The sequence below is a fragment of the Anas acuta genome, chromosome 5 (genome assembly GCF_963932015.1).
Source record: "Anas acuta chromosome 5, bAnaAcu1.1, whole genome shotgun sequence".
Lineage (NCBI taxonomy): Eukaryota > Metazoa > Chordata > Aves > Anseriformes > Anatidae > Anas > Anas acuta.
The window spans coordinates 29,715,374-29,738,333 of NC_088983.1; the positions used below are offsets into that span (position 1 = coordinate 29,715,374).

At 41.2% G+C, this 22,960-nt stretch overlaps 1 protein-coding gene and 1 long non-coding RNA gene across 3 annotated transcripts in view; one reads left to right on the forward strand and one right to left on the reverse strand.

Annotated features, from left to right (window-relative positions):
* Window positions 1-19,365, forward strand: part of LOC137857268 (uncharacterized) — a 39,523-nt gene extending 20,158 nt beyond the window's left edge. The window contains exon 4 of the long non-coding RNA XR_011097041.1: window positions 19,152-19,365. This is a non-coding gene — a long non-coding RNA (uncharacterized lncRNA). The remainder of the gene's footprint in view (window positions 1-19,151) is intronic.
* Window positions 1,081-22,804, reverse strand: GTF2H1 (general transcription factor IIH subunit 1). Of its 2 annotated transcripts, none has more exons than XM_068683546.1 (15): window positions 22,483-22,804; window positions 18,694-18,862; window positions 16,684-16,876; window positions 14,097-14,259; window positions 12,411-12,504; window positions 11,534-11,683; window positions 10,428-10,507; window positions 9,555-9,685; window positions 8,300-8,387; window positions 7,250-7,338; window positions 6,258-6,375; window positions 5,356-5,446; window positions 3,792-3,907; window positions 2,843-2,935; window positions 1,081-2,220 (listed from the first exon to the last, which is right to left on the reverse strand). In XM_068683546.1, exons 2-15 carry the CDS (start codon window positions 18,845-18,847, stop codon window positions 2,134-2,136), a joined length of 1,647 nt encoding a protein of 548 aa, XP_068539647.1. In that variant the 5' UTR covers window positions 18,848-18,862; window positions 22,483-22,804; the 3' UTR covers window positions 1,081-2,133. The 2 variants fall into 2 exon arrangements, with proteins under 2 accessions (XP_068539647.1, XP_068539648.1); XM_068683547.1 differs by lacking the exon at window positions 22,483-22,804 and adding an exon at window positions 21,935-22,277.
* Window positions 22,805-22,960: the final 156 nt, after the last annotated feature.

Here is a 22,960-nt window from a genome sequence, read left to right on the forward strand (position 1 = left end):
CCTAAATACTGAATCAAATTGAAGACTTAGTTCCATATTCCAAATTCTGATTTATGACTTTTGAAAGGAAATGATTATTGCAAAGCCTCAGTGCGGTCTAATACTCACGTGTTGTTTATAGCTTCAGGCACGGAATATCAATCAGATTTTCTTGAACCTAGCCCTCTGATGTGATGAAAGCCATTATGGCTTTCTCTAAATAGTTGAAATTTGGCCACAGAATTACTAGAGTGAATGCTTTGGAGTGGGGTAGAGCGAAACTGCACTTGCTTTCTGGGAGCTGTCTGCACTTAAGAGTATTAGACTTAGTAAAGCCATACCCTATGTCTAGACTTTAGAGAAACTGTTTATCACAAGAGGCAACTTTTGACAAGATGTGCACCTCTTCCCACTAATGCTGTACATCTATCTGTTAATGTCTAGTGAAGCTTTTACCCTGCCAAAAAAAAAAACAAAACATGTCCCTCTTGCTGAGCCCAGTCACTTCTTATAGCAAACCACATTAACATCACAGAGCAGGTATCATGCATCTATCTGCAAAAGCAGACAGGGAAACTAGGCTTAACAATAAGCATACATTTCCAAACAGAATTTGGGTGAGGACTGTGATGTTTAACTGAAACTCGGCTTTTATCAAAATGGCAGCATAATACAAAAATCCAAGAACACTGGATATACAGAAGCTGCTGGCTTCCACGCATTAGTTAAAGAAAACCCCTTCTTGCATAAATGGAGCAGCAGCACAGAACAAGCACAGACTTGGCTGTACAAATACATCTCTTCTGCTGAAGGAATTTACAGGAGTTTTCCACCTGGAATCATACTATAATGTTTTAATGTCATATCAGTGGTGGCAAAACCTAGTATTAATTAAGCCATCGTACTGGCTAATGGGAATTTCTTCTGCCTTACAGAACACTGCTGTGCTTCCTTTGAATAAGTACAGCCACTGATTTGTCTCTGTAGTAAATGCCTCCTATATCTAACAGTCACATTTAGTCAGAAGTAAAAAAGCTCAGTAGCCCATTCTGGGCCTTAGTACAGTCAAGATGACAACAAAATACAAGGATGTCATTGAACTGCATATTATCATAGAAAACAGATTTACTTTGCATTTAAGTCACATTTAATACAAGACAAGTTGGTCTGAAATGGTGAACTTAGTTCTATTTGGAACAAAGTATGGCACAGATTCCCAATAGCTATGGACACTGTAAATAACACATTTTTCTCTTTGCAATGATTATCAATTCGCCAAAAATAGTGTAACAGTCAAACGGGAAGAGTGAAGGAAAACAGATTTAAGGGAAGAAATAAAGTCTAAATTGAAAATAAATGACTGCTTTTGTAAGAAACTTTATTTAACTTCATTTTTAAAAATGCATTCTCTCCTCAGAACAAATGCCACCTTAAAAAAAGATTGCAGTAGCACACGCTTGCACTCAAAGGAAAACATGCAAAACTGATGGCTGAAAAAATTCTGCATAAAAATCCAAGACTTCAGGCAAAAGTTTGCCCCCATGTGCCTTCAGGGACCCCAGACCATAGACAGCTTTCAGTGCAATGCCTCTTGCTTCCAATTGGTGGGGAAAATATATGGCAGAAGCTTGTCTTCTGACAGCTACACTCTCCCAAATGTTTGAAGCAAAACCAGTCTCTGCTATATTTTATAATATCATTGTTAAACGGTTGCAGAAAGTATAAACAGAATTCAATAAAATGTCAGAATCCAGTGAAGAAAAACTTTTGATTTCTACCCTGTGCCATACATTTCTTAAAAAAATTAGACAGAAAAACAGATTTTATTAATACACCCTCTTTAAATTTTTTATTTCTGAAAGCAGCTCTTTATGCAAATCATAAGCAGTTCCTGAGTAACTGCAGTAAACAGTGTCTTTTAAATATTTTTGCGCCTCAGCTCTTCTGTTTTGGTTCTTCCTTGTTTTTCTCCCTAGTTTTCAAGTTTAATCTCAGTTCCTTTTTCAAAAAAAATGTGCAAGTTCAGTTAGCATCATTTCCAGAAGTCCACAGTTTGCAGGTCTTCCTGCAACAACTATAAGATCTGCACATGTGCTAGGTTGTATTCCTATACCTATTGCAGATTTTGCTCTCAAACCTGTACAGCATGCATTTTCACGTCTTCTTCAGCATACGGCGGGACTGCCATGTATGGAATTTATTGTAGGCCGTCTGCAGCATCTCTTCTATATGACTTATCAACTGAAAGATTAAGAAGAGAAAAAAAGTCTCAGCTACCACAAAATAGATCCCCTCCCCTGCCTTTGATCAAAGAGATACTCAGTTGGATTATTCCTTTCATTCACTCTGAGTGATCTCACCAAGATCAAGGAGGTGTGCCAGATGAGGAGAGAAAGGACCTAGAAGCTCTATGCTAACTGCAGAGGTAGCAGTTCAGAGAGCTACTAAGCTAAGCAGGTCCTAGGGATGTGACACTTGGTTCTGCTGTTTGTTCCGGTATTTAGTCTGTAACCACTTAAAGTCTGATATGGTGGGAGATTACTCTGAAGTAGCTCAAGTTCTACTTCATGATGGAAGTAGAAAGTGAAACATAACTTGTCCCTTTTCTGTTGTCTCACTTGAGCAATTTCCAAAGTTACAGCTCTTGACAAGTTTGTTGTCATGCAGCAAGGTAGCCAGGGACCAGGGACAGTCAAGGAGAAAAGACATACCTAACTCTGTACCTAATTTCCCCTCTATCAATTTCTTCAGTAATAAGACTTAAAATGACATAGGATAACAGAGCCACCATCCTTTGATAATTGCGATTCACGTTATTAATATGCACCTTATGTAATTAAAGTTAAGAATATTTTTCCCTTACATTTGTGCTTAAATACTGTCTCCGAATCTTTTCTTGGAATGGGCAGAGCTTCGTCACCTGAAATCTTTCCAAGTTGCTCCTCATTTTCACAACCTGAGAGAGAGACAGAAGCCAATGTTGTAATTGCTTGCACAGAACACTTCATAACTCATTCTGGGGGATACTTTAAGTGTGTACAGTTTGAGGAAGAAAAAACTCCTAACACATCTTTAACTTAAAGCATGTTTTATTTTTGAGTACAACATGCCTGAAAATCCACTGTGGTGGCAAGGTGATTACTATTACTTGGTCAGCAAATTCTATAGATACTAACCAAAACATTTTTTTCTTCTTCATGCAAAGGCTGTATGGTGTTTTTTTCAGGCCACATTTTGCAGCAGAAAATCTAAGATGGCTGAATGCAAGTTTTTATCTCTGTGATCCATATGAGGTCAGAGGTTGAGAATGGCAACAGAAAAATCACAACCATCCTACCTGGTTATAGCCACACATCCCTTCATTAAGGCAGCTCTGTTCTAAAAAGCAGTGCGTGTTTTGAAGCTGAGTGATTTTCAATGGATAGAAGGATAAGGAAAACTTTCTTGTAAACATTGTTGCAGACATGAGGTCTTACAGTTGGGAAAGAGGGTCTATAGTTTGTGTGTGTTAAACTGACAGTGATAAATCTGCAGCTGGAAAACAGCTGACCATTCTGTTGGAAACTAGAGCACAGGAAGTGTTCCTGAAGGGGGTTAAGAGGCCTGCAGGGATAAGCATGATTTTAGCCAGTAGCACCAAGTTGCTGAAAAAGTCCCATTTTATAGTATTCTGTGAACTTCAGTTCTAGGGATGAATAAGCACTGGCTTAAAGCATGTGTATTAGTTCTGTGTTTCAAGTCAATGATGGTCATTTTAAACCATGATCTGGCCATGTCTTAACCATGGCCACAATAGGAAGGATCCACCTTACCTTTTCTTCTAGGAATGGCGTATTAACTGGAAAGCAGGACCAGAAGTGTCGTAGCAGTTCCCCTACTGCCACATACAAGTGTTTTAGTTCAGACTGAACGTCATTTGGCACCATCTCTGCAACGGGAAAAAGGCTTTGTCACTTCACTCAAAATTAACATATGTAAAATGAGTATGTTAGGCTAACGAGAAGCTTAGCAATATACATTTCTTAGTAGAATGACAGAAAGATTGGCTGGGAGGGAACTCTGAGCTGCCCCACACCTGAAGTAAGCCTATCAGTGGCATTAGATCAGGTCAGCTGCTTATTTATGGCTATGCATGGAAACTCATAATATTGAGGCAGATCTATAGCCAGGCTAACAATGGACACCGTGCTTTAATCCAAAATTAGAAGTAATAATTAGAAATAATTACTGTTGTTACAGTGGTATAGTACTGACTGCTTCTGGGACCAGAGCCTTGTTCTGTTCAAAGCCCAGAGCAAAAATGGGCTGTGAGGTATGTGGTGAATACTGCAAGCTAATGTAACTTCTAACTTTCCCCACTGTTACATGGGAAATGAGAATAGTCACAGCACCTGTCAGCGATAGGGCACACGTAAGACGAAAAGTTTAGGCAGGAACAAGGAACTTTCTCCCCAGCAGTGCCTTAAAGAAAAAAATAGCTACACTGTTCAAGAACAGGGAGGGCACCACAACTGTAAACAGCAGGGATAAAAAGCACAGCCTGTCACTGAGAATGGCAGGAGCAGTCCCTTGAACAGTATATAACAAACTTGAGGATGAGGCTATTAAGAAGGTGGTTAGGCTTGATGAAAGGGAGCACCCAGTCCGGCAGTTGGGATGGGCAAGGAAGCCTTGTTACTGGCTTGCTGACTCCTTTCTGACCAATAGAAATTCAAACTTTTTCAACAGACCGAATAGTCTCTGCTGTCCTTCAGATCAAGTAGAAAATGTGAACTAGAGAACTATACTAAATCCTGCCTTGAGAGAACAGGGATTCATCTGCTGCAAGACTAAAGGGAAAGGAACTCAAGCTGGCACGAATGTGACAACAGGAAATAGAGCAGTTGAATGGAGATGGGAGAAGGAGGGGTTGCCTGTTTGCCCTTGTAGTCCACAAGAAAAACATCCTTCACAGGGAGCTGCGGATCTGAAATGCAGGCTGCAAAAAAAATAGTTCCAAACAATTTCCTAGAACACACTTCTTTAGAGCTCTCCCAGACTATGCCTCTTATTTTCTAAAATCCAGGAAAAAATACAAATTAAGAATGCTGAGCAAGCAAACCCATTAACTGCATGACGACTTAGTATCAGGTGCATCCTTTATCACTTCCTCTGTAAAGTTCTCATTCACTTGCTGCAGCACTGGTATAGCCAGCACCACCCTCATAGGGTGCCTGGGTTGTTTTATTTCTTGTTGCCATAACCAGTCTTACTCCAGCTACAAGTTTCCAGAATTTCCTTTATCAGTGTAATATATTCTAAGAGAGAAATAAAACAGCAAGCTGCTTTAAAAAGGAGTAAAATGTGATTGAAGTACTATACATCCTAAGTGCTTACGGTTTATGGCTTGCTGTGTTCCACCCTGCATAAGTGCTCCTCCAGGTGACAGGACTGCAATAGTGCTAGTAGCATCACCACTTGAAAGAACCTGAAGGGAAAGAGGTTACTATTATTTCAGACCATTTTCTCCAACGTGTCTTTAAAGCAAATTGTATAAGAAATCTAATTGTAGATATAGTTGGGAAGATACAGGGGAAGCTCTGATGAAGAGTTTGCTGTACTGAAGAATTAAATGAGGTGGCTTTGTTAGCTCATGTTTTCAATGAAAGCTCTCCAATTATGAACCAACAAACCTTTCCTTTACCTAGTATGTGAACTGGCTGCACAGCTACTACTACTAAGGATAATCCTTACAATACAGAGATGTGACACATTCACAGTTGTGACCCCTTTTCTTATGGCCAAATTTAAGAAGGGTAGTTCAGAAACTGGTTAGTGAGATGGCCATACTATCCTCATGCTGTTAAAAGCAAGCTTCTCTGCAGCCCATACTTAAAAACAGATCCTACCTAAATGCATTTTGGAGCAAAAGACCGATTCAGTTACATGCCTGCTTACTACCATCTCCTAACACCACGATATCCTAAGTTTCAGAGGGTGGGATCAATAATATTTGCCAGTATTCATGTTGCACGACTGTCCTGCTTTACTATTTTATGCCTTTGCTATTTCTTCAGAACAATATGTTAACGGTAGAATATAACTGAGTGTCAGCAAAGCTTTAACTGTCTTTTTTTCTTATTGTTTTCGGTGTTTATATTTTAAACACAATAGCTGAAAAGGTATCACCTGAAGTTGTAAATTAAGTTTAGGCTGATGAGTTAAAATTCCAGTAGCCAAGAGACAGAAAGCAAGATGTTAACATTAGGAAGGGAATTTCGCTAAAAATTCTTCCATACCTGAGTTAGTTTGGGTACATATGCTTCCATTTCTTGCCTAATACTATTAAAAGAACTAATTATATCCTGACTGGTTGCATATTGCTGTGATTGAATTGGAGTTGGACCATGATAATACCTGTGAGAGAGAAAAGTATATTAATAGGGGTGTTGGTAAAAATGGAAAAAAATCATTGGACAGTCATTCATATGTTTGCAATTTTAGACTTCTTTATTTTTAGACTTTTTAGACTTTGCAACTGTTGACTCCACTATCTAAATCCTGTTTGTTGGCATGAAAAGTATATATACTGCCAAGAGGTTGGGTTAGAGATGGTATGGTGAAAAGGAGGACATTTCTGTTGTTGAATCTATGAGCATCATTCTGCCAATAAAAAGCTACCTGTGCCACCTATTTTGCTCAGTTCTGGGAATATCATCAGAATGGAGGAATTCACGCTGCTTTTATTTGAACCTCAGCTAAATGAAGCTACACACACATTTGGATCTGTTCTCCTTCCTGTGGTATCACTCCTTCTCTAAAGTTACTTCTATGGTTCTTAAACTCAAGAGTCTACAAAACTACTAGTAGAAAAATACAAGACCAGTGGCCAGTCCAAACTATCGCAACAGCACTTCTTTCCCCTGGGAGAGGACTTTGCTAGGAATTGTCTACGAACACATGCTACACACGTTTTTCCACTGAGCTTCAACAAAGCGCTGAATCTTTAAAATAAGCCTGTTAAGATTTTCATAGAAATTATGTCAAAGCCCTCCTAGTAGGTTTACAGAGGCTTAACGAGCTGAGAAGCAAGGTAAAATCAAACTACAAATTTAAATGGAAATTGCTTGTAAGTTGGTTTATGCAGGAATTCATATTTTGTTTCTAAATTTAGCCTAAACACACTTCATTGCGGCACAGTGGAAACTAAATCAGCTGATTGTGTGCAGGCTATGATGAGACCTGCTAGATAGAATATGCTGAAATAGCCCAGCATATTTTGTTAACTTACCTGTCAGATTTCTTTAAGTTTAGTGCAATAGTTTTAATGCTATTATTCGTTGCTAAATCTTCATATTCAATGGACTCCTGTAGTTTCACCTAAAAATAAACCAAAGAATTTTACACTTCACTAATTGGAGCACAATTTGGCACATTTACTGCTTTTTTTCTCTTACTTAACTGAATTTGTGTGAAAGGGCTACTAACACCTTAATGAAAACAAAATTGGCTGGAATGGTTTGTGTCTATCCTCCTAAGGGAGGTATGCCCAGTACCGTTTTAAATGTGCAGTTTGCAAACTACTGCTTTTTCTATAGATTCTGACCAAAACTCACAGTCCCTGACACTTGAGAAATTATTCTGCTATACATACATCATTCTTTGTTCTCTCTACTTAAGTCCAGCTATCTCCAGATTAACAGAAACAGTAATACTGTAATGGCTGGAGTACAAGAGTGTAGGACTAGCACCCTAACAGTTCCCCAAGATATTTGGTAGAGCATTCATGCTGAGAGGTGCCACCACAGTGGTGACAGACTTTTTCAGCATGGGTAACACCACAGGTGTAGTTCTCCTTTGTAGGCTCTTACTCTCATGCTACTTTATCATTCTTGTCATTGTCACATTTGTTCTTGTCCTGGTCTATTTACTTCCTCAGTAAAAGCCTGCAGCTTTCAGGAAAGTCAAAGCTTTTGACCACTGCAACATTTAAAAACTCGAGTATTTTACACCCTTTTCTCACAACATACACAGGTTTTGGGTCAGCTTGGCATTTTCTAATTTGGCTGTCAACTCTAGCAAGGAGTATTCAGTTAAGTTTTGTAACAGTTACAGTACTTTTACAGCACTTCAAGGTGTAGTTCATTCACGTTTACTAACAGACATGCTCTACGCACAAAGCTTTTCACTGGCCCTCAATTGTTTTTCTCTATACTTTTAAGCAAAGCTAACTTAAATATCGTTTTAGATGCTTCTTAAAACACATAATGAACTTTTAGTGTTGTTTTAAGAGACAGCATCCAATCCCTTTCATTTGGAATCCCATCAGCTAGCTTTATACCTTTTTCGTTGGTGGTTGAAAGAAATCTGAATCCCTGGAGTTTCCATCCGTACTGCTGGTCTCACTGTAATGGTCATTTTGTGCTTCTCTTAAAAAACAGAAACAGCATTAAAAAGAATCCACCTCAAAGGAAATTTTAAATACATGCTAGAAACAAGGTAAATACATCTATTTCAAAAGTTCTATATGCATTTTCATACTGTACACCAGCTCCCACCCCCCCATATGTCTTAACTTATAGAAGTTGATCTAGATAAAAGGAACCAACTCCTCAAATGACCCTGTTTGTCAAGGGGGAAATTCAACAGCAGGGAAGGGTACTTCTGCCTCTCTGCAGAAATAACAGCATGACCACAATGCAAATGAGACACAGCAAAATCATGCAAAACAAATACTTTGCATACATGTTGAGGCCAATCTTGTATTAGCAGAGGTATGGGAGCCCTGAAATAGTACTGTTTCAGAAGGAGAGCTACTGCCTTGTCTCACTCTGATCTGAGGAACAGAAACAGATACCCAGAACGTTATCTGAGGCCCACTGCTCATTCTGGGTGAGACAAGAACAACAAAAGGGAGCTCAGCCATGCAGAAGAAATGATTTAAATAAGATCTCTCACAGGTAAGGCCTGTAGGATTTCAGTACAGTAATAATCTGTTGCTTAGGTGGTTGTCTATAAACCAGTTGTACAACAGAGCTCATATCAAACCCATTTAATTCCTCTTCTGATGAGTTTTTCCACTACAAATATATGTAACCAGCCGATACCTTTAAGGCATGGTCAGGGACATGGTGCTGCACTGGGTAAACCTTTAACGTGATCTACCCAAGTCATACTGTTCTTCTGCTTCTGCTTTTACCTCTTCCCATGCAACCTGCTATAGGAAGCCCCAACAGGCCCGCTCCTGGAAGGCAGGCAATAGGAACTTCCTGTACCAGACTTCCCCACCCGCACAGCAAACAGAGTAATACTTCTGCAGCCTTCAGCAGAGCTAGAGAGCTAAGGCTGAAACATCCTTTCCTTTTCTATATCTGATTTGTATGGTAGCGATCCAGCTAAAAATAGCATTTATCATCTCAGACAGCTCTGAAAAAAAGTGTATGAAGTAAAATGGAACCTAATAATACTTTCGTTTCTAGAACCTAAGAGTTCATTCATAAAAAGAGGCTGGATGAGGAACTGCAGATGTATTTTCCTTTTGGAAATTCCTTAAAGTATGCAACAAAATTTAGCTTTTAGACAACATTTAAGCTTACTGTTTTTTGAGGCCAGCTGCAAGGACCATGGCACTATGATGATTAAAGCGTTTTATAATGGCAGCATTGCTACTTTCTCTAGCAGATTTTGAGGCATTTGATGTAGAGGCCACAGGAGCAACACCATAGCCCTGCAAAGAAAATAACACTAGTTACCTCCTCTCTCGAAGCCAGAAGGACCATTCTGTGTTTTCCATTGAGTCAGGAAGCCTGTGTGCCACCTCCTTGCAATTTCACCAGGCGATACTGCACTATGATCTAAAGCAGTGTTTTCTTACCTTCCCTCCCACCATCACCCACGTGCACTCTGAAAAAACTCCAAATGCTTGAACGTTTAGAGGTGTCAGGAAAAAAGTCTTGAACAAGTAAGTTTGTAAGATACCTTGATCTGTTGTATATACAGGACTAGCTTTAAAAAAAAAAAAGATTACCTGTACTAAACAGACAGGCACGGATGGCAAGTAAGAACTAGCAATTGTGTTACTGACCTCTTTTTAACTTCTTGTAGAACACCAACAGCCTGCAGGCTAAATGACACCTGTCAGGAGGATGTGATAGCACTGGGAATTCAAAAAACCTCAAGCCTTAATGCTGGCAGTGTTCCCCAGTTACCAGGTGGCTGAAGGCAAAGCGAAGTAATTCCTCTTTAAAAGAAAGAAGTCTGGCTTTATACCCAGCACACCAAGGAAGGCATCTAGGCACAGGCTCCAGTTCTTTACACACATATAACTGGTGTAAATGTTGAGTACTCAACAAGCACAGCAGCCTAGTAAGTGACCTGTCTTAGAACAAGCATTTGTACTAATCTCAACAGGAGGATCTCCATTCCCCTGAACTGAAACATTTTTTTTTGTATTTTTGCCAAGTACTTACTTCATCTAATGTTTTATCTTCCAAAGCTGTTAAATCTATCAGAGGGTTTTTTACTCCTTGAGATACCATTGTTTTTAACCCTGTATGAAAGAAAAGACCATGAAAAAAAAACCCACACGGAAAAACAAATAATTATGGGATTATTACACTATATTTAACCTTCAAGGAAAGGCCAAAGGTTCTGCAGATGTCCAAATGTCACTACAACTAGAACTTCCAACCCTTTTCAAAGTTCCCTTGAAAATAAACCACACATTTGGAATATTATTGTAAAAGAGCAGCCTACTAATTACAGCAGCTTTCAACTTCTACACATAACTGAACGCTGTTCGATATGTAAAAAAGAGGATGCATTTAATATTAGTTGTATTAGTGGGAACTGGAAGGCCTTAGTTTTGTTTCTTCTAATTATGGCACTGTATTGCTGGACTGTCTTGGGTAGAACAGTAGTTTGTATCTGGTGATAGCTTTTACTTGTGAAGGGTTGTGGGTTCCTAATAGAATGTATTCACTAGACAGAACATGCACCAAGGAATGGTGTTAAGTGATCTTATCTCTTCACATTTGAGGTAGGATTGTAATCATATAGAAACGTTTAATATGAAATCTTAAATATCATCTGACTTAAGCTTCTATTAAAACGACTGACAGAACAGGTAACAGGATCCACATTTGTCTGTTGTGAAAAACTGATCCTACTACAAAAGCTGTACCTGCTCTAAGTTGTGCACACAGCATGAAATGAAGGCTTACGTAAAATAAGTTATTCCATAGTAACTGATGGTAGAGCATAAGTATATTATCATGATCACTTATTTTTGGAATTGATTTATTGTTGCCTGAGTTGTGATAAAGGGTATTTCTAGTACTAGCACTTCCCCATTTGTTTCAAGGAATGCATTTGCTATCAGACGGCCTAAGAATAATAAAGCTATAGACAACTTCCAATGTCCATCTCTACCTCTCAGTTTGACAAATAAGACATCCAATAGATGGACATATGAGAACTCTGACTTGAGTTTTGCAAAGTTCACTAGCCATACCTCTTGATTTGTGCTCTATAATACTGCTAAGTTAACAGCCTATTGCAGAAAAAGAAAACTTACCTTTTTCATCCAGTTTGGCACATTCTGCAAAGAGGTCTTTTGAGCCTGTATTGAGTCTGTCCCGATGGAAATAATGAGACTGAAAAAATCGTGTCCAGAATTCCCTCTCTGTCATGTTATGTGGAACATTTTCTGCATATTTCATTTTTACTGCAAACAAGCAAGTAATGATTACAAAGTATTCTGCAAATCCTAATACAGCACTTTACATTACAAATTCCTTGCTTTGTTCCTTCCTTTCTGTCTAGTGCTATCACCATTGGTGCCAGTTAAATGTAAGGGATTGCAGTAGTTAAACACCAGCAAACTCTTCTATGCCTTGCAATACTACCTAGTGCTCTGAAAAGAAACATACATCACAGAAACCAGAATATTCTAAACTGAATTACACACACTCACACACATACGAAGTCTTATTTACCAGAATTCTAGTTATTCTCAGGATGGATCTAGCATTTTTAATCTAGAGCCAAAAGGAACCCTTGTCAGGGTTCAGCATAGTGCAAGAGAAGGATGGAAAACTGTCTCTTGCCCTCCTGCGAAGGTAGTATCGTGGAGGAAAAAAAAAAAGGCATGATCAGTAGGGGCGTATTATGGCAGCCAAGTATCTACTTAGAATTAAAAAAAGTCAGTGCAACAAGTCGAAATTCTTTCATCTAACGAAATCAGGTTTTCATTTCAAAAGCATGTCTTAGCACATACTTCTTTCCATCCCTTCTCAAATTAAGGAAATAAGGCAGGGAAAATCATCCAAAGAGACTGAAGATACAGTCCTTTATACTTACAGGCTCAGGCTTGCAATGTAGCCTTCCTGGAGTAAAATGATAGTAAACAAATCTTAAATGAATGCATTTGTAATGCAAAGCACGATTCTTACCTGCAGGATATGTTCGAAATATGGATTCGATGATATCTGAAGTCAAATTGTACCTCAGACCATTGCAACCATCTGTTTGAGGCCGTACATCAGCCTAAAAAAAAAAAAAGCATACAGAGAGGAGAAACAGTTTAAGTCTGAATTCCCTCTGTAAATGGAGAAGGAAAAAAAAAGGCATAACTATGTCAAATTCTGCTGCAGATAATCATCTTCCTCCAGTAATGCGTGGCATATTTGATCATAAATAGCTATTTTTGGAGTGGTAAATAAACTAATTAATGCATGCTCTTTTATTATACTTGCCACTCAAGGAATGATTCAAGAAGTAGACTGTAGATTTTAGAAGATGAAAAAGACCAGTCAAGGGAGATATGCTTAGTTTAATATAACCTTCTTCCAAAGTAAGAAAAGACATGTTTACTGTACATGCCCAATCTTCTGGTGTTCATTCAAGAATTCAGCTAGTGAACGATCAGTGATAACTTACAGCTGTCACACCTTATTTTCTTAAGCACTAAAAGCATCTAAGTATAAGTGATAAGTAACATTGCATTTAAAAACGGACTGTAAGCCTTGGTCAGAACTTGCGAGTTAGAGTTCAGTAATCATTTTAGGAAGCTCTGCATCAAGCAGAGTCAGATTCTCAGTGACTGAGGAAAGCATACGCTGCCTTTTCTTCCTTTTCCTGTACACTTAAATTCTAGTTTTTAATACTACCTAGTTTCTAGAGAAGCACTCATTCTGAACAGAGCCAGACAGTTATTTTAACTTGGATGAGAACACAAATACCTAGAGATTTCTTCTTCACAAATGCAGTGTACAAAAACTGGTTATTAAAGTAACAATCAGTTACTTTAAGAAAGCTTCACTTTTTTTTTTAAGGTGTAAGAATAGTGCAGTGACAGAAAATCAAAACAAATTCACTTAACTGATTCAGGTATTTATAAAGGGAAAGCGAGCATTTGTGTAGCAGGGAAGCCAGCAAACAATTCCCATCTCCTCTTTCCCTCCCAAACCTTTAGTGTGTGCAAACAGTCATTACAAAGGTAAAAACGGGATTCCAGCTAGAAAATTGTAATCTGTATGAGTTTTGTTGCAGAAGTAAAAACACGTCTCCGTGGAAGGAATCTGAAGATTGTACCTACATTACTTTTAGATTGCATTCAGATTACAAAAGCATTGAGATCTTATGAAGGGATAACATAACTGAAAGTTGGGGAAAGAGATAAAACAAGCTTTCAGATGTACAAGTTGTTCTTTGGCTAGCTGAAAGCATGTAGTTTAGAAAAACAAACACAGGGAAGGAATAAGACTGCTTTGTGTGGGTGTCTTCGCGGCTTCATTTATGCACAACAGACACTCTTTTTATTGCATTAATTAATTGCATTAATACACTATAATCTAGTGACGAAGTTAATCGTTTTTTCTGTTACGTGGAAGACAAAGCAGCAGTATGAAGAGCATCTGCCTATTGCCTCTTTAAGGTTAAGTTCAATATGAGCATCTTAAATCGACAGAATTGAGGTTGCAGATTTTCACAAAAACTACATTTTTTCTCCCCTTTACACTTGCAATATTTTAACAGAGAAAGAAGAACATTCAAGTATGTGGGAATAAAGTATAAGAGCAGAAATCTTTCCACAATTTGTTTGCTCTAAAATGTTTTAAATTAGAGGTTCAACATACCAGAAATGCTGCAGAGATGCCCACATCCTGCTTACTAGGTGCTGCAGAATTATCCCCTGCATTCAGGCTTAAACGGTTGGCCCAGAATTCTTCAGCACTGATTACTTGGCTCACAACAAGGTCTTTATAGAGCTGAAACAAAACAGGATCTTCTTGCAGCATTCTGGTAAAAGAATGTATTGAATACAATTGAAATGCTGAAGAATAAATCACTAGGATTTCCATAACTAACATGAGTTCACAAAAGGAACAGAAACTAACTCTTCTTTCAAAAAATGCTGTGTATTTCTTAATAAGATTGTGTAAATAACCAACCTCAATAACGATACTTGTCTCAAAAGAATGAAGGGCTTAAAAAAACCTTGAAGGAATAGCATTAAATGCTAGAAAACAGTAAAGCCTAGGAGAACATTAATATGGGATTAATGTCTTGTCCTTAAATATTCTGTGAAGCTTTTGTGCCTTTGCATGCCCAAGACTAGTCTTGTGAACTAGAAAAGCACACTGACTCTTCCTGAACTACCATTACCAAAGTCTCGTCGTAGAAAAAGGGGATTTGGGCACCATCCAATTATTGTTTAAAATCTTAGAATTTGGTAGTTACAGGTCTCTACTTTAGTGCTAGAGTACAGATAACAAAATATGCATGTTTTAAGATACTTTAAAACACACATGATCTTGAGATTTTTGTTCATTTACATTTCTGTTGGTGACAGTAGGACCTTCACCACTTAACTACTGCATGCAGTGCTAGTGCTGCAGAAACATTCGGTGTCATTACCTCCACCAGGAAGTAATGTTTACAGAAGTTAGAAACCAAATATCAAGCAAGTACCCTTACTGTCCACAATACAAGAAAGGTATGCACCAGAAACTTCAGTTATTTCATGTTCTCTTTTTCATGCAGCTGTATACCAATTAGAAGCTCACACTAGGTTACCTGCTGGGAACCACACATGCACGCAGACAAGCAGCCAATAACCTCAGCAACCTTAAGCATATTCCTCAGGGTCTTGGTTGTGAACAAAAAAACAAGCTGTCTTGTGAATACATAGTATACAGTCTAGGGAAGAACGTGGATAGATTGCAATTTGGACTGAACCAAAGTCTGTAGCAGCTCTGAGGACAAAGTATAATGAGATATAAGTGGTAACCTTTTGGGACAGGACATTGCTAGTATGTTTTCTTACCAAGGTTATTTTTTATTTGTAAGAAAAATAACTGGATATGTATTAGCGGCCATGACCACTAATTAGTGCAGCAGGAAATAGTCTGTTACTTCGAAATAGCTCATTTAATCGTGGAATTTTGGTACATACCTCACCCCAAGTATCAATAAGCAGAGGAATGCCACAAGGACTCTGGATGAAGTACTGCACCAGAATAGGCTATACTTTTCAGCCTCATCTGTTCTAAATTAGGCTAGTGAAGCCCCATCACTGGTCTTGAACTTTAATTGTTAAAAGAACAGACCAGAACAGCCTGTTCTAAAGATTCTGTCTTTTCTGATTCTAGTTTTCTGTAACTAGAAAAGCTATTAATGCCACATAGCATAGTACTGTAGAACTCCATTTACGGCTACAAAGATTGAGAGCTAAGACTGTGCACCTACTTGGTGGTGTTACTGTTAGAAATGAAGAAACAGCGTAAAGAAACCAGTATGGTAACAGTGCCAAAGTAGCCTGCACTGCTGTAGTGTCTAGCTGTCACTGCAGTACTGAAAACAGTCCATCTCAGATCTGTCAGAGCTCCAGCTCAAGGACTCTTGCCGGTTTGGGAAATCCCTTTGTAAAGATCTAATCTGCCCAGTAAAGTAGGGTTCCTGTTTTTTGGTTAAAAAATATACAGTCTACCTTTAAGTTAGGTAAGTTCCAAGCTACAACAGTCTTTGAAAAGGAAAGCTAGCAGATATAGGATTCACAGGAGATGCTAGTGAAACTCATCTGGGGAGTCACAGAGAAGTGTGCCCTAAGACCACAAAGGCTGCTTTAAAACAAATGTTTTGTAGAAAAAGAAGCATATCTTAAAAGCCCTTTTAAAGAAGGACTTAGTTCCTGAAACTCTTCTCTAAATTCTTTTCAGAATAAACATCCTGTGTGCCAAATAACAAAACTACTACATGTCAAGTGAGATGTATGAAAAAATAGAGTAATTTAGTATAGTATATATGAAAAACAGGAAAGAATATTTGGCAGGAGCGGGCAGGGAGGAAAAAAACAAGCACAAATCAAGGAAGGTGAGAACTTCTGGAAAAAAATCTTTCAGGCAGCTTTTCTCACTGGTACTTATGTACTTAAGCACGCTCAAGAGACAGACTGCCAGTTGGACACTTTCATCTCACAGTGATAGGTAACAAAGACTGGGTAGCAGCTGGGCTGGCTGCCTTTACACCTCGAGAATGTGTCACTGAGAACACAAGCGCAGTCTCAACATGTTAGAGTTATATAAGTCCTGAGGAACTGCCTCTAAATTGAAAGTGGAGAGATTGTTTGTGATGTTGCATTTGTAAAAATGTTGCAATACAACACAAGTTAGACAAGACTTAAAAAAACAAATAAAAACAGCTTTCAGAATCCTTTCTCTTTACCTGTTTTTCTCCTCAAGTTCTTTATTAGCTTTCCTTTTGAATTTGGGCAACAGTTGTTGAAGAAGATCCTTAACAGCATCTCGCTCCTTCACTGCTGTGCTTTCATTGGAGAAGTGAAAGTTGGTTGTGTCCCCTGCATGCAATACTAGCTGAAGCTGAATCTTAGCTTTACCTTCTGGACTGATTTTCTGGCCTAGATTACACAGAGAGCATTAATTAGCAACAGACAGTAAGCTTATATAAGAAACTGTCTTCCCTAGAGTATTTGGTTATAAGTAGTTATCCACATCATCCAATTAAATGTCATTATCCTACATGTGAACTCCAGCCATTCAAGTAGAACAGAGTCCTCCCCTTAAATTGGTTGGAATGCTGCACTGTGTCCTCTCCAAAACCCAGTATCCTTCAGCCACAGCTCAGGAGCCCAGATTCAGCTTGGTATTCACTACGTTCTCTGTTAGCAAACTCCTGTGAAGTAGATTTTCACCACCTGGAGACTTCAACCTGGTACAAGTCCAGGAGGCTGCTGAAAGGTACAGCCTTGTCATTTCACCCTTGCCTCTTCTTCCCACAGCCTCTCTTGCACCAGTGCTAGCGTTTGTGCAGCAGGCCAAGCCAAGGAACCAAGCCACTGAAAAGTAACCCCCCTTCTGTTTTTCCAGCTGGGCCAGCTCCCACAGAAGAGTAGTAAGAAAGCAGATGCAGGGTGGGGTTACAGGATGTTGACAGCAAAAGTATGCTGGTTTCAAGCTGCGTGCTTTAAGCACAGTTAGCCACAGTACTCCCCAAAGGTGATCCCCAGTGCCTCCAAGGTGCTACTACACCCTAATGACTCATAGGAAAAAGCTAACTCCTGCTTCTTGTAACCAGAGGGAGCAGAGGCTAGAACAAGTAAGTTTTATGGACAGTAAACAATTACATTTATGGGTTGTTTTGTTATACTGACTTCACCATAGCCCTGCAAATGGCACCCACCTAACTTCCAATCTTGGCCCCTTTCTCCAATGCAACTTGGAGACAGGAACCAAAGGTCAACCTAAATCATGATCTTTCTTACAAATTTCTTATCCCACTTCTTTAATTTTGAAAAGACAAAAAAGCGCCACTCATCCAAGTTATTAAAGTGTACAGGCATATAAGTCATTATATGTAAGCTGCTTAAGTGTGTATAAGCTAAATGGCTGGATAAAACCTTCACAAAGTTGAAGGTAAGTGAACAGACCTTTTAAACTTCTTGTCACATTTGTAATTCAGAAAACAGCAATTAGTTTTCATTCATCACACACACTTCTGATCATGCTGCAGTACTTGTATGTGACTTCTGACAGCAGTAATTGCTAAAGCTTAACCAAGTGATGCATACAACATTTTAAAATTATTTTTTTGGCATTACAACACATGGAACACAAGTACTAATTGGAGCCAGAAAGGCAGCATAGTATAGACGTTTCCTGTTCAGTTTTGACTTGCAAGTACTCTGCTATTGCAGCAGCAAACACTTATTGGGTACATTACAGTCAGGCCAAACTACAGAAGCTAGCACTTGTGAAGTTGTGGTCTGTTGGATGAAAATAAAACAGCGAGGTTCACTTTATATGAAAACTGGAACAGCTTTAGATGCATAGTTTAACAGATGATATGCCAGATAGCTTCTGTGTTAGACCCTGAAAATCCTATACTCTTCCTCAATCCTCCTCCCACCCTTCCCTCCACAAGCATATGGCATAGATAATTTGTTTGATTTTTTGCAGATTTTTTTCAAAAGTTAATAGAGTGCAGTGTAACAAATATCTGAAGAGTACAGAAGTTCTACAATTACGTACTTTATCAACCGTTAAGCATGTACCATGGTCCTGATCACTGCTGCTACACAGAATAGCCTAGCCAAAGCCCCAGACCCTTTCAACCTTCCTGAATTATCTACCAGTGTTTTATAGCAAATAAGCTTTGGATTGTATTTAAACGTTTCTTGAAACACCACTTACTGGAATAGGAAAAGTCTTCACTTACATTTTATGTCTGCATACATATGGCTGACGGTGAAGCGGTCTTTGCCTTCAGGTGCCCATGCTATCCTTTCAGCCATAAGGTAGAGAGCCCCATCCTGCTTCTTCTGACGTACCTTCTTTACTATCAGTAACACTTCTTCAGATGATGTCGCCATTGTGGCTACAAGGAACTATTAAAAAGAGTAGAGCTGATTATCATCATCATCACTTACCTCTTTCTATTCCTGTCAAGGTATTACAACCCACATTTACTCATTAATGCCTACATCATTTTTGAACTATTGCAGATAGACATGCTCCCCTGTGACAATGCAGTTAGCAAATTTATTTAGACAAAACAGTGCGAGCTACTTAAATAATTCACCTAATTATATTGCTGAGACTCCCATAAAAGACCTGCACATCTTAAACCGATAACCGAGTTATCCTATTTTAATGTTTCTTTACCGTTTTTTCAAGCTCGGAAGAAAACCAAAGCTACACAAGGAACACAAATTCCAGATCTCCTCTGGCATTTGGCAGCATTTCCCTTCTTCAGTACGAACAGCAGATGCTAAATCATTTCACAAGACGGAGGGATACAAGGTATGTGAAAAAACAAGGATTTTCAGTTCTCCTCTGCACTAAAGATAACAGTCCAGTTACAGTCCTGTTCCTACTGTAGTGATTTTTGCCCAAGGCTCGAATGATATTTGGTACGCTTGATCCCAGCTGTCTAGTCTCCTATCCCCATCCCTCAGAGGAACTGGACTGTATTAGACCTGCTTCAAAAGAACGGGAATTTTTTCACTAGTCTCTCATCGACAAACCTTTTGATACATGCTGTAATCTTTCCAGCAGTCACCATCCCTCCTCTTTTCAGGTTCACTCTACAGCCTTAAATGTCTCAAGAAAATATGTATGCCATAAGTACGTCTAGATTTTGTTAACATACTATTGCACACTTATCAAAAAATCCCAGGTTTAGTTTGTTTGCTGTAAATGTTTAGTCTGTCCAGTTGCTATATTTTGTACACCACAAACTTTTCTGTTGATATATAGAACAGTATTTTCAAAAGGTGATACATGTATTTTATGTGTTTTATAGTAATGTTTGCTGGTGTCTGCATCAAACTTCAAAAAGCAATTTGCATCACTTATCACACTAATAAGTATCACAAAATGACACTTCTGAGTATTGAAATTCAGATTTTTTTTTTAAGACATAAGCAAGATAGGAGATCTTACTCTAACAATCTAAATAATACGATAGCATTCCCTTTGGCAAGTCAAAACCCATCATTGAAATGTGTTAAGTAAAATACCGTATGGGAAGATTCAATGGCAAATGGGCTCTCCACTTAAGCTTTGCTCATTTATCGTGTCACTCAGCCAAGGCTTCGCCCAAGACTTCAATGATGCTGAGCTGAACGTGGGGGTTCACATCAGCATCACTGCAGCAGCCGCTAGAACGTGCTGTGCCACATTCAGAGCAGCCCTGCTAATACTGCTCTCTCAAGGAAAACTGCATGGCGTAATTTCAGGACTGTTTCCTAGCGTAATCCATTAGAGTCTCCCCAGCAGCATTATTCTCTTTTGGTGCTATTTGTGCTACCATTTTATGGAGAGTTTCCTGTTGCAGGTCTGTAGTCTCTCATCAGCACCTTATCCTTACCGGAAAAAAGCAGCTAGCCACAGAATCCAATAGACCAGAAACTTCAATATACGCAAGACTACAGATTTTGACGCTTTTCTCCCCTTGTTAATTTACAGTCCTTTGAGATCATTATTATCAAATGCAGTAGAGACAAAACCACAGAATGCAAAGGAATTGAAATTGTTCTGAACAGAAAGAAAAGGAAAGCGTTTCCATAGTCAGGCATTCTGATGCACGTTGCTTTGCTTTTAACCATGCTATTTCACCCACCTACAAGCAGTCTTTTAACTACGGAGGGAAAGGATCAGCAGCTAGCAACTTCTCCTTTACAGACGCAGTGCTCCTAGCACAGTACCCTGCAGTGTGCAATCTGTGAACGCACAATTATCCCACAAGTGGCTCATTCTACCTTCTGGGAGAGCGAATGCATGAGCTTGCTGCCATTCTTATTTGTCACTGCTCTGCTCCCTTTTTTATGCAGTAATTTATGGTGGCAGTAGGGTGATATGCACAATAAGCATTACCCAAAATGGAGAAAACCCCGAGCTGTCTTTTAAACAATACATCAGGAAGAGTAAGAGAGGGTAATAATCAGGACTTAGAAAAGTTACCATCTTTCACAAACGAGAACAAGATGGCTTCTCTTGTTACAAGAAGTACAAAATTCCAAAATAGAAATCTCGCCCAGCTGCTAGAAAAGTGTGAGGATGGTCTCCTACTGACTGCAGAGGGGAAGGCGATATCCTCACCATGCACATGCAGGGAGCCAGTCACTTTCTCTTTTCTCTGACACTTAAGGCTTACGATGAAGAAGGGTGAGAGCCATCAATGATCTGCTCACGCCTGCCCCAATATTCTGACATCTATATTTAACAACTCTGCTGAAGCTTCCAGGAATCAGTACTGCGGATGATGATGTTGCTGCTCAAAGAGGCAACAACTGCACCATTCCTAGGGAGGAAATCTCTCATTTTACATCTTTGACTGATAGTTTTAATCTGCTGCTAAAAGAAGCAGTGTTGGAGTTGTTCAACTGCAGATTTTGGAAGACAGACTTATCTGTTTTAAGCATCTTCTTGAATAGGAAAACCAGACAGTTTATTTGAAATTCTGTAGTGACAAAGCTTTTAAAGAGATGGCTGATAGTTATGAAAAGCATCTGGATAAAAGGGTAGGCCTTAACCCAGGGGTATGACTTTGCCATCAAGCCTGTCTTGAGGATGTCAATGTCAGCTGCAATTTACAACTGGCAAGATCAATCAGGAAGCTTCAGCCTGGCAGAAAACAAAACAAAAGGTCCTCTTTGCTTGTCTACGACTAACCCCTCCTCTCCCAACCCTATGGGAATCTTAGAATCACTAAGGTTGGAAAAGCCCCCTACGATCAGCTGGTCCAGCCCTCCCCCCCCCAGTATCACCCACTAAGCCATGACCCTGAGCACCAGTTCCAACCTTTCCTTGAACGCCCCCAGGGCTGGTGACTCCACCACCTCTCTGGGCAACCCATTCCAAGGCCTGACCGGCTTTTGGAAGCGAGCACAGCTTTTTGGCAACACCACCGCATTTTAACGGTTATCTCGCCTTTAACACAGCGAGCCTCTCCTTACCCGATCCCACAGCCGGGAGCCTGCCTCGTAACGCCCCGCTGAGCGCCCTCCGTTACCAGCGCTTGGCTCCAGCCTCCTCCTGCGGGGCTCGGGGAGGGCTGAGCAGGCCCGGAGGAAACCTTTACCCCGTTGGCTAACCCAGCGGCGGGCAGGGGCCGGCAGCCGGGCTGTGCCAGCCTCACCGCTCGCTTTCCGCTGCCGCAGGGCGGGCCGGGCAGCCGGTCCCGGCGGGCAGCCGGCGCTAGCGGCCAGCAGCCGGTCCCAGCGGGCAGCCGGCCCGCCGAGGCGCAGCCCCACGGCCCCGTCACCTCCGCCGCGGCTCCCTCGGGGCGCAGCCGCCGCCGCCCCGGCCTGCCCCGGGCCCCCGGCCTAGCCCCGGGCCCCCCGCCTTTGTGCCCCCCGCCAGCTTCCCGCCGCCCGGGCTCGGTCCCGGCGGAGCCCCCCGGGCCTCACGCTCCCCGCCGGGCCGGGCCGGGCCGCGGCCACGCCGGGAGGGCGCCCGAGAGCCCGGTGCCCGCGATGCGGCCCCGCCGCCCCCAGGCGCTTACCGTGGGCGGGGGCCGGCCGGGCGCTGGGGGGGTCGGGCCGCCGCTGCCGGGGCCATGGGGCGGGCGGGGGGCGGGCACGTGACCGGAACACGCCGCGGAGGGGGGGGGAGGAGAGGGGGAGGGAGGAGGCCGCGTCACGTGACGGGGGAGCGGGCCGCCGCCGCGCGGGCCCGGCGGTCACGTGGCCGCCCCTCCCGCTCTCCTCCCGGCTCACGTGACGGCCCCTCCCCCGCCGCCATGACGGGAGCGGCCGGAGGGGGGGCGGCGGCGCCGGTGCCGCGCCCACCCCGCCGCTCCCCCCCGCCCCGCCGCGCCCGGCCCTCCCCGGTCCCCGCCGTCACCCGGCCCCGCGGGGCGCGGCTCCCGCTCGTCCCCCGCCATCGGGCCCGGTGGGCCCCGGCCGCTCCGCTCCCAGCTCGGCGCCGCCCGGCGCGGCGCTGCGGGGGAGGGGCCTCCCCTCGGCAACGGCCCGCCGCGG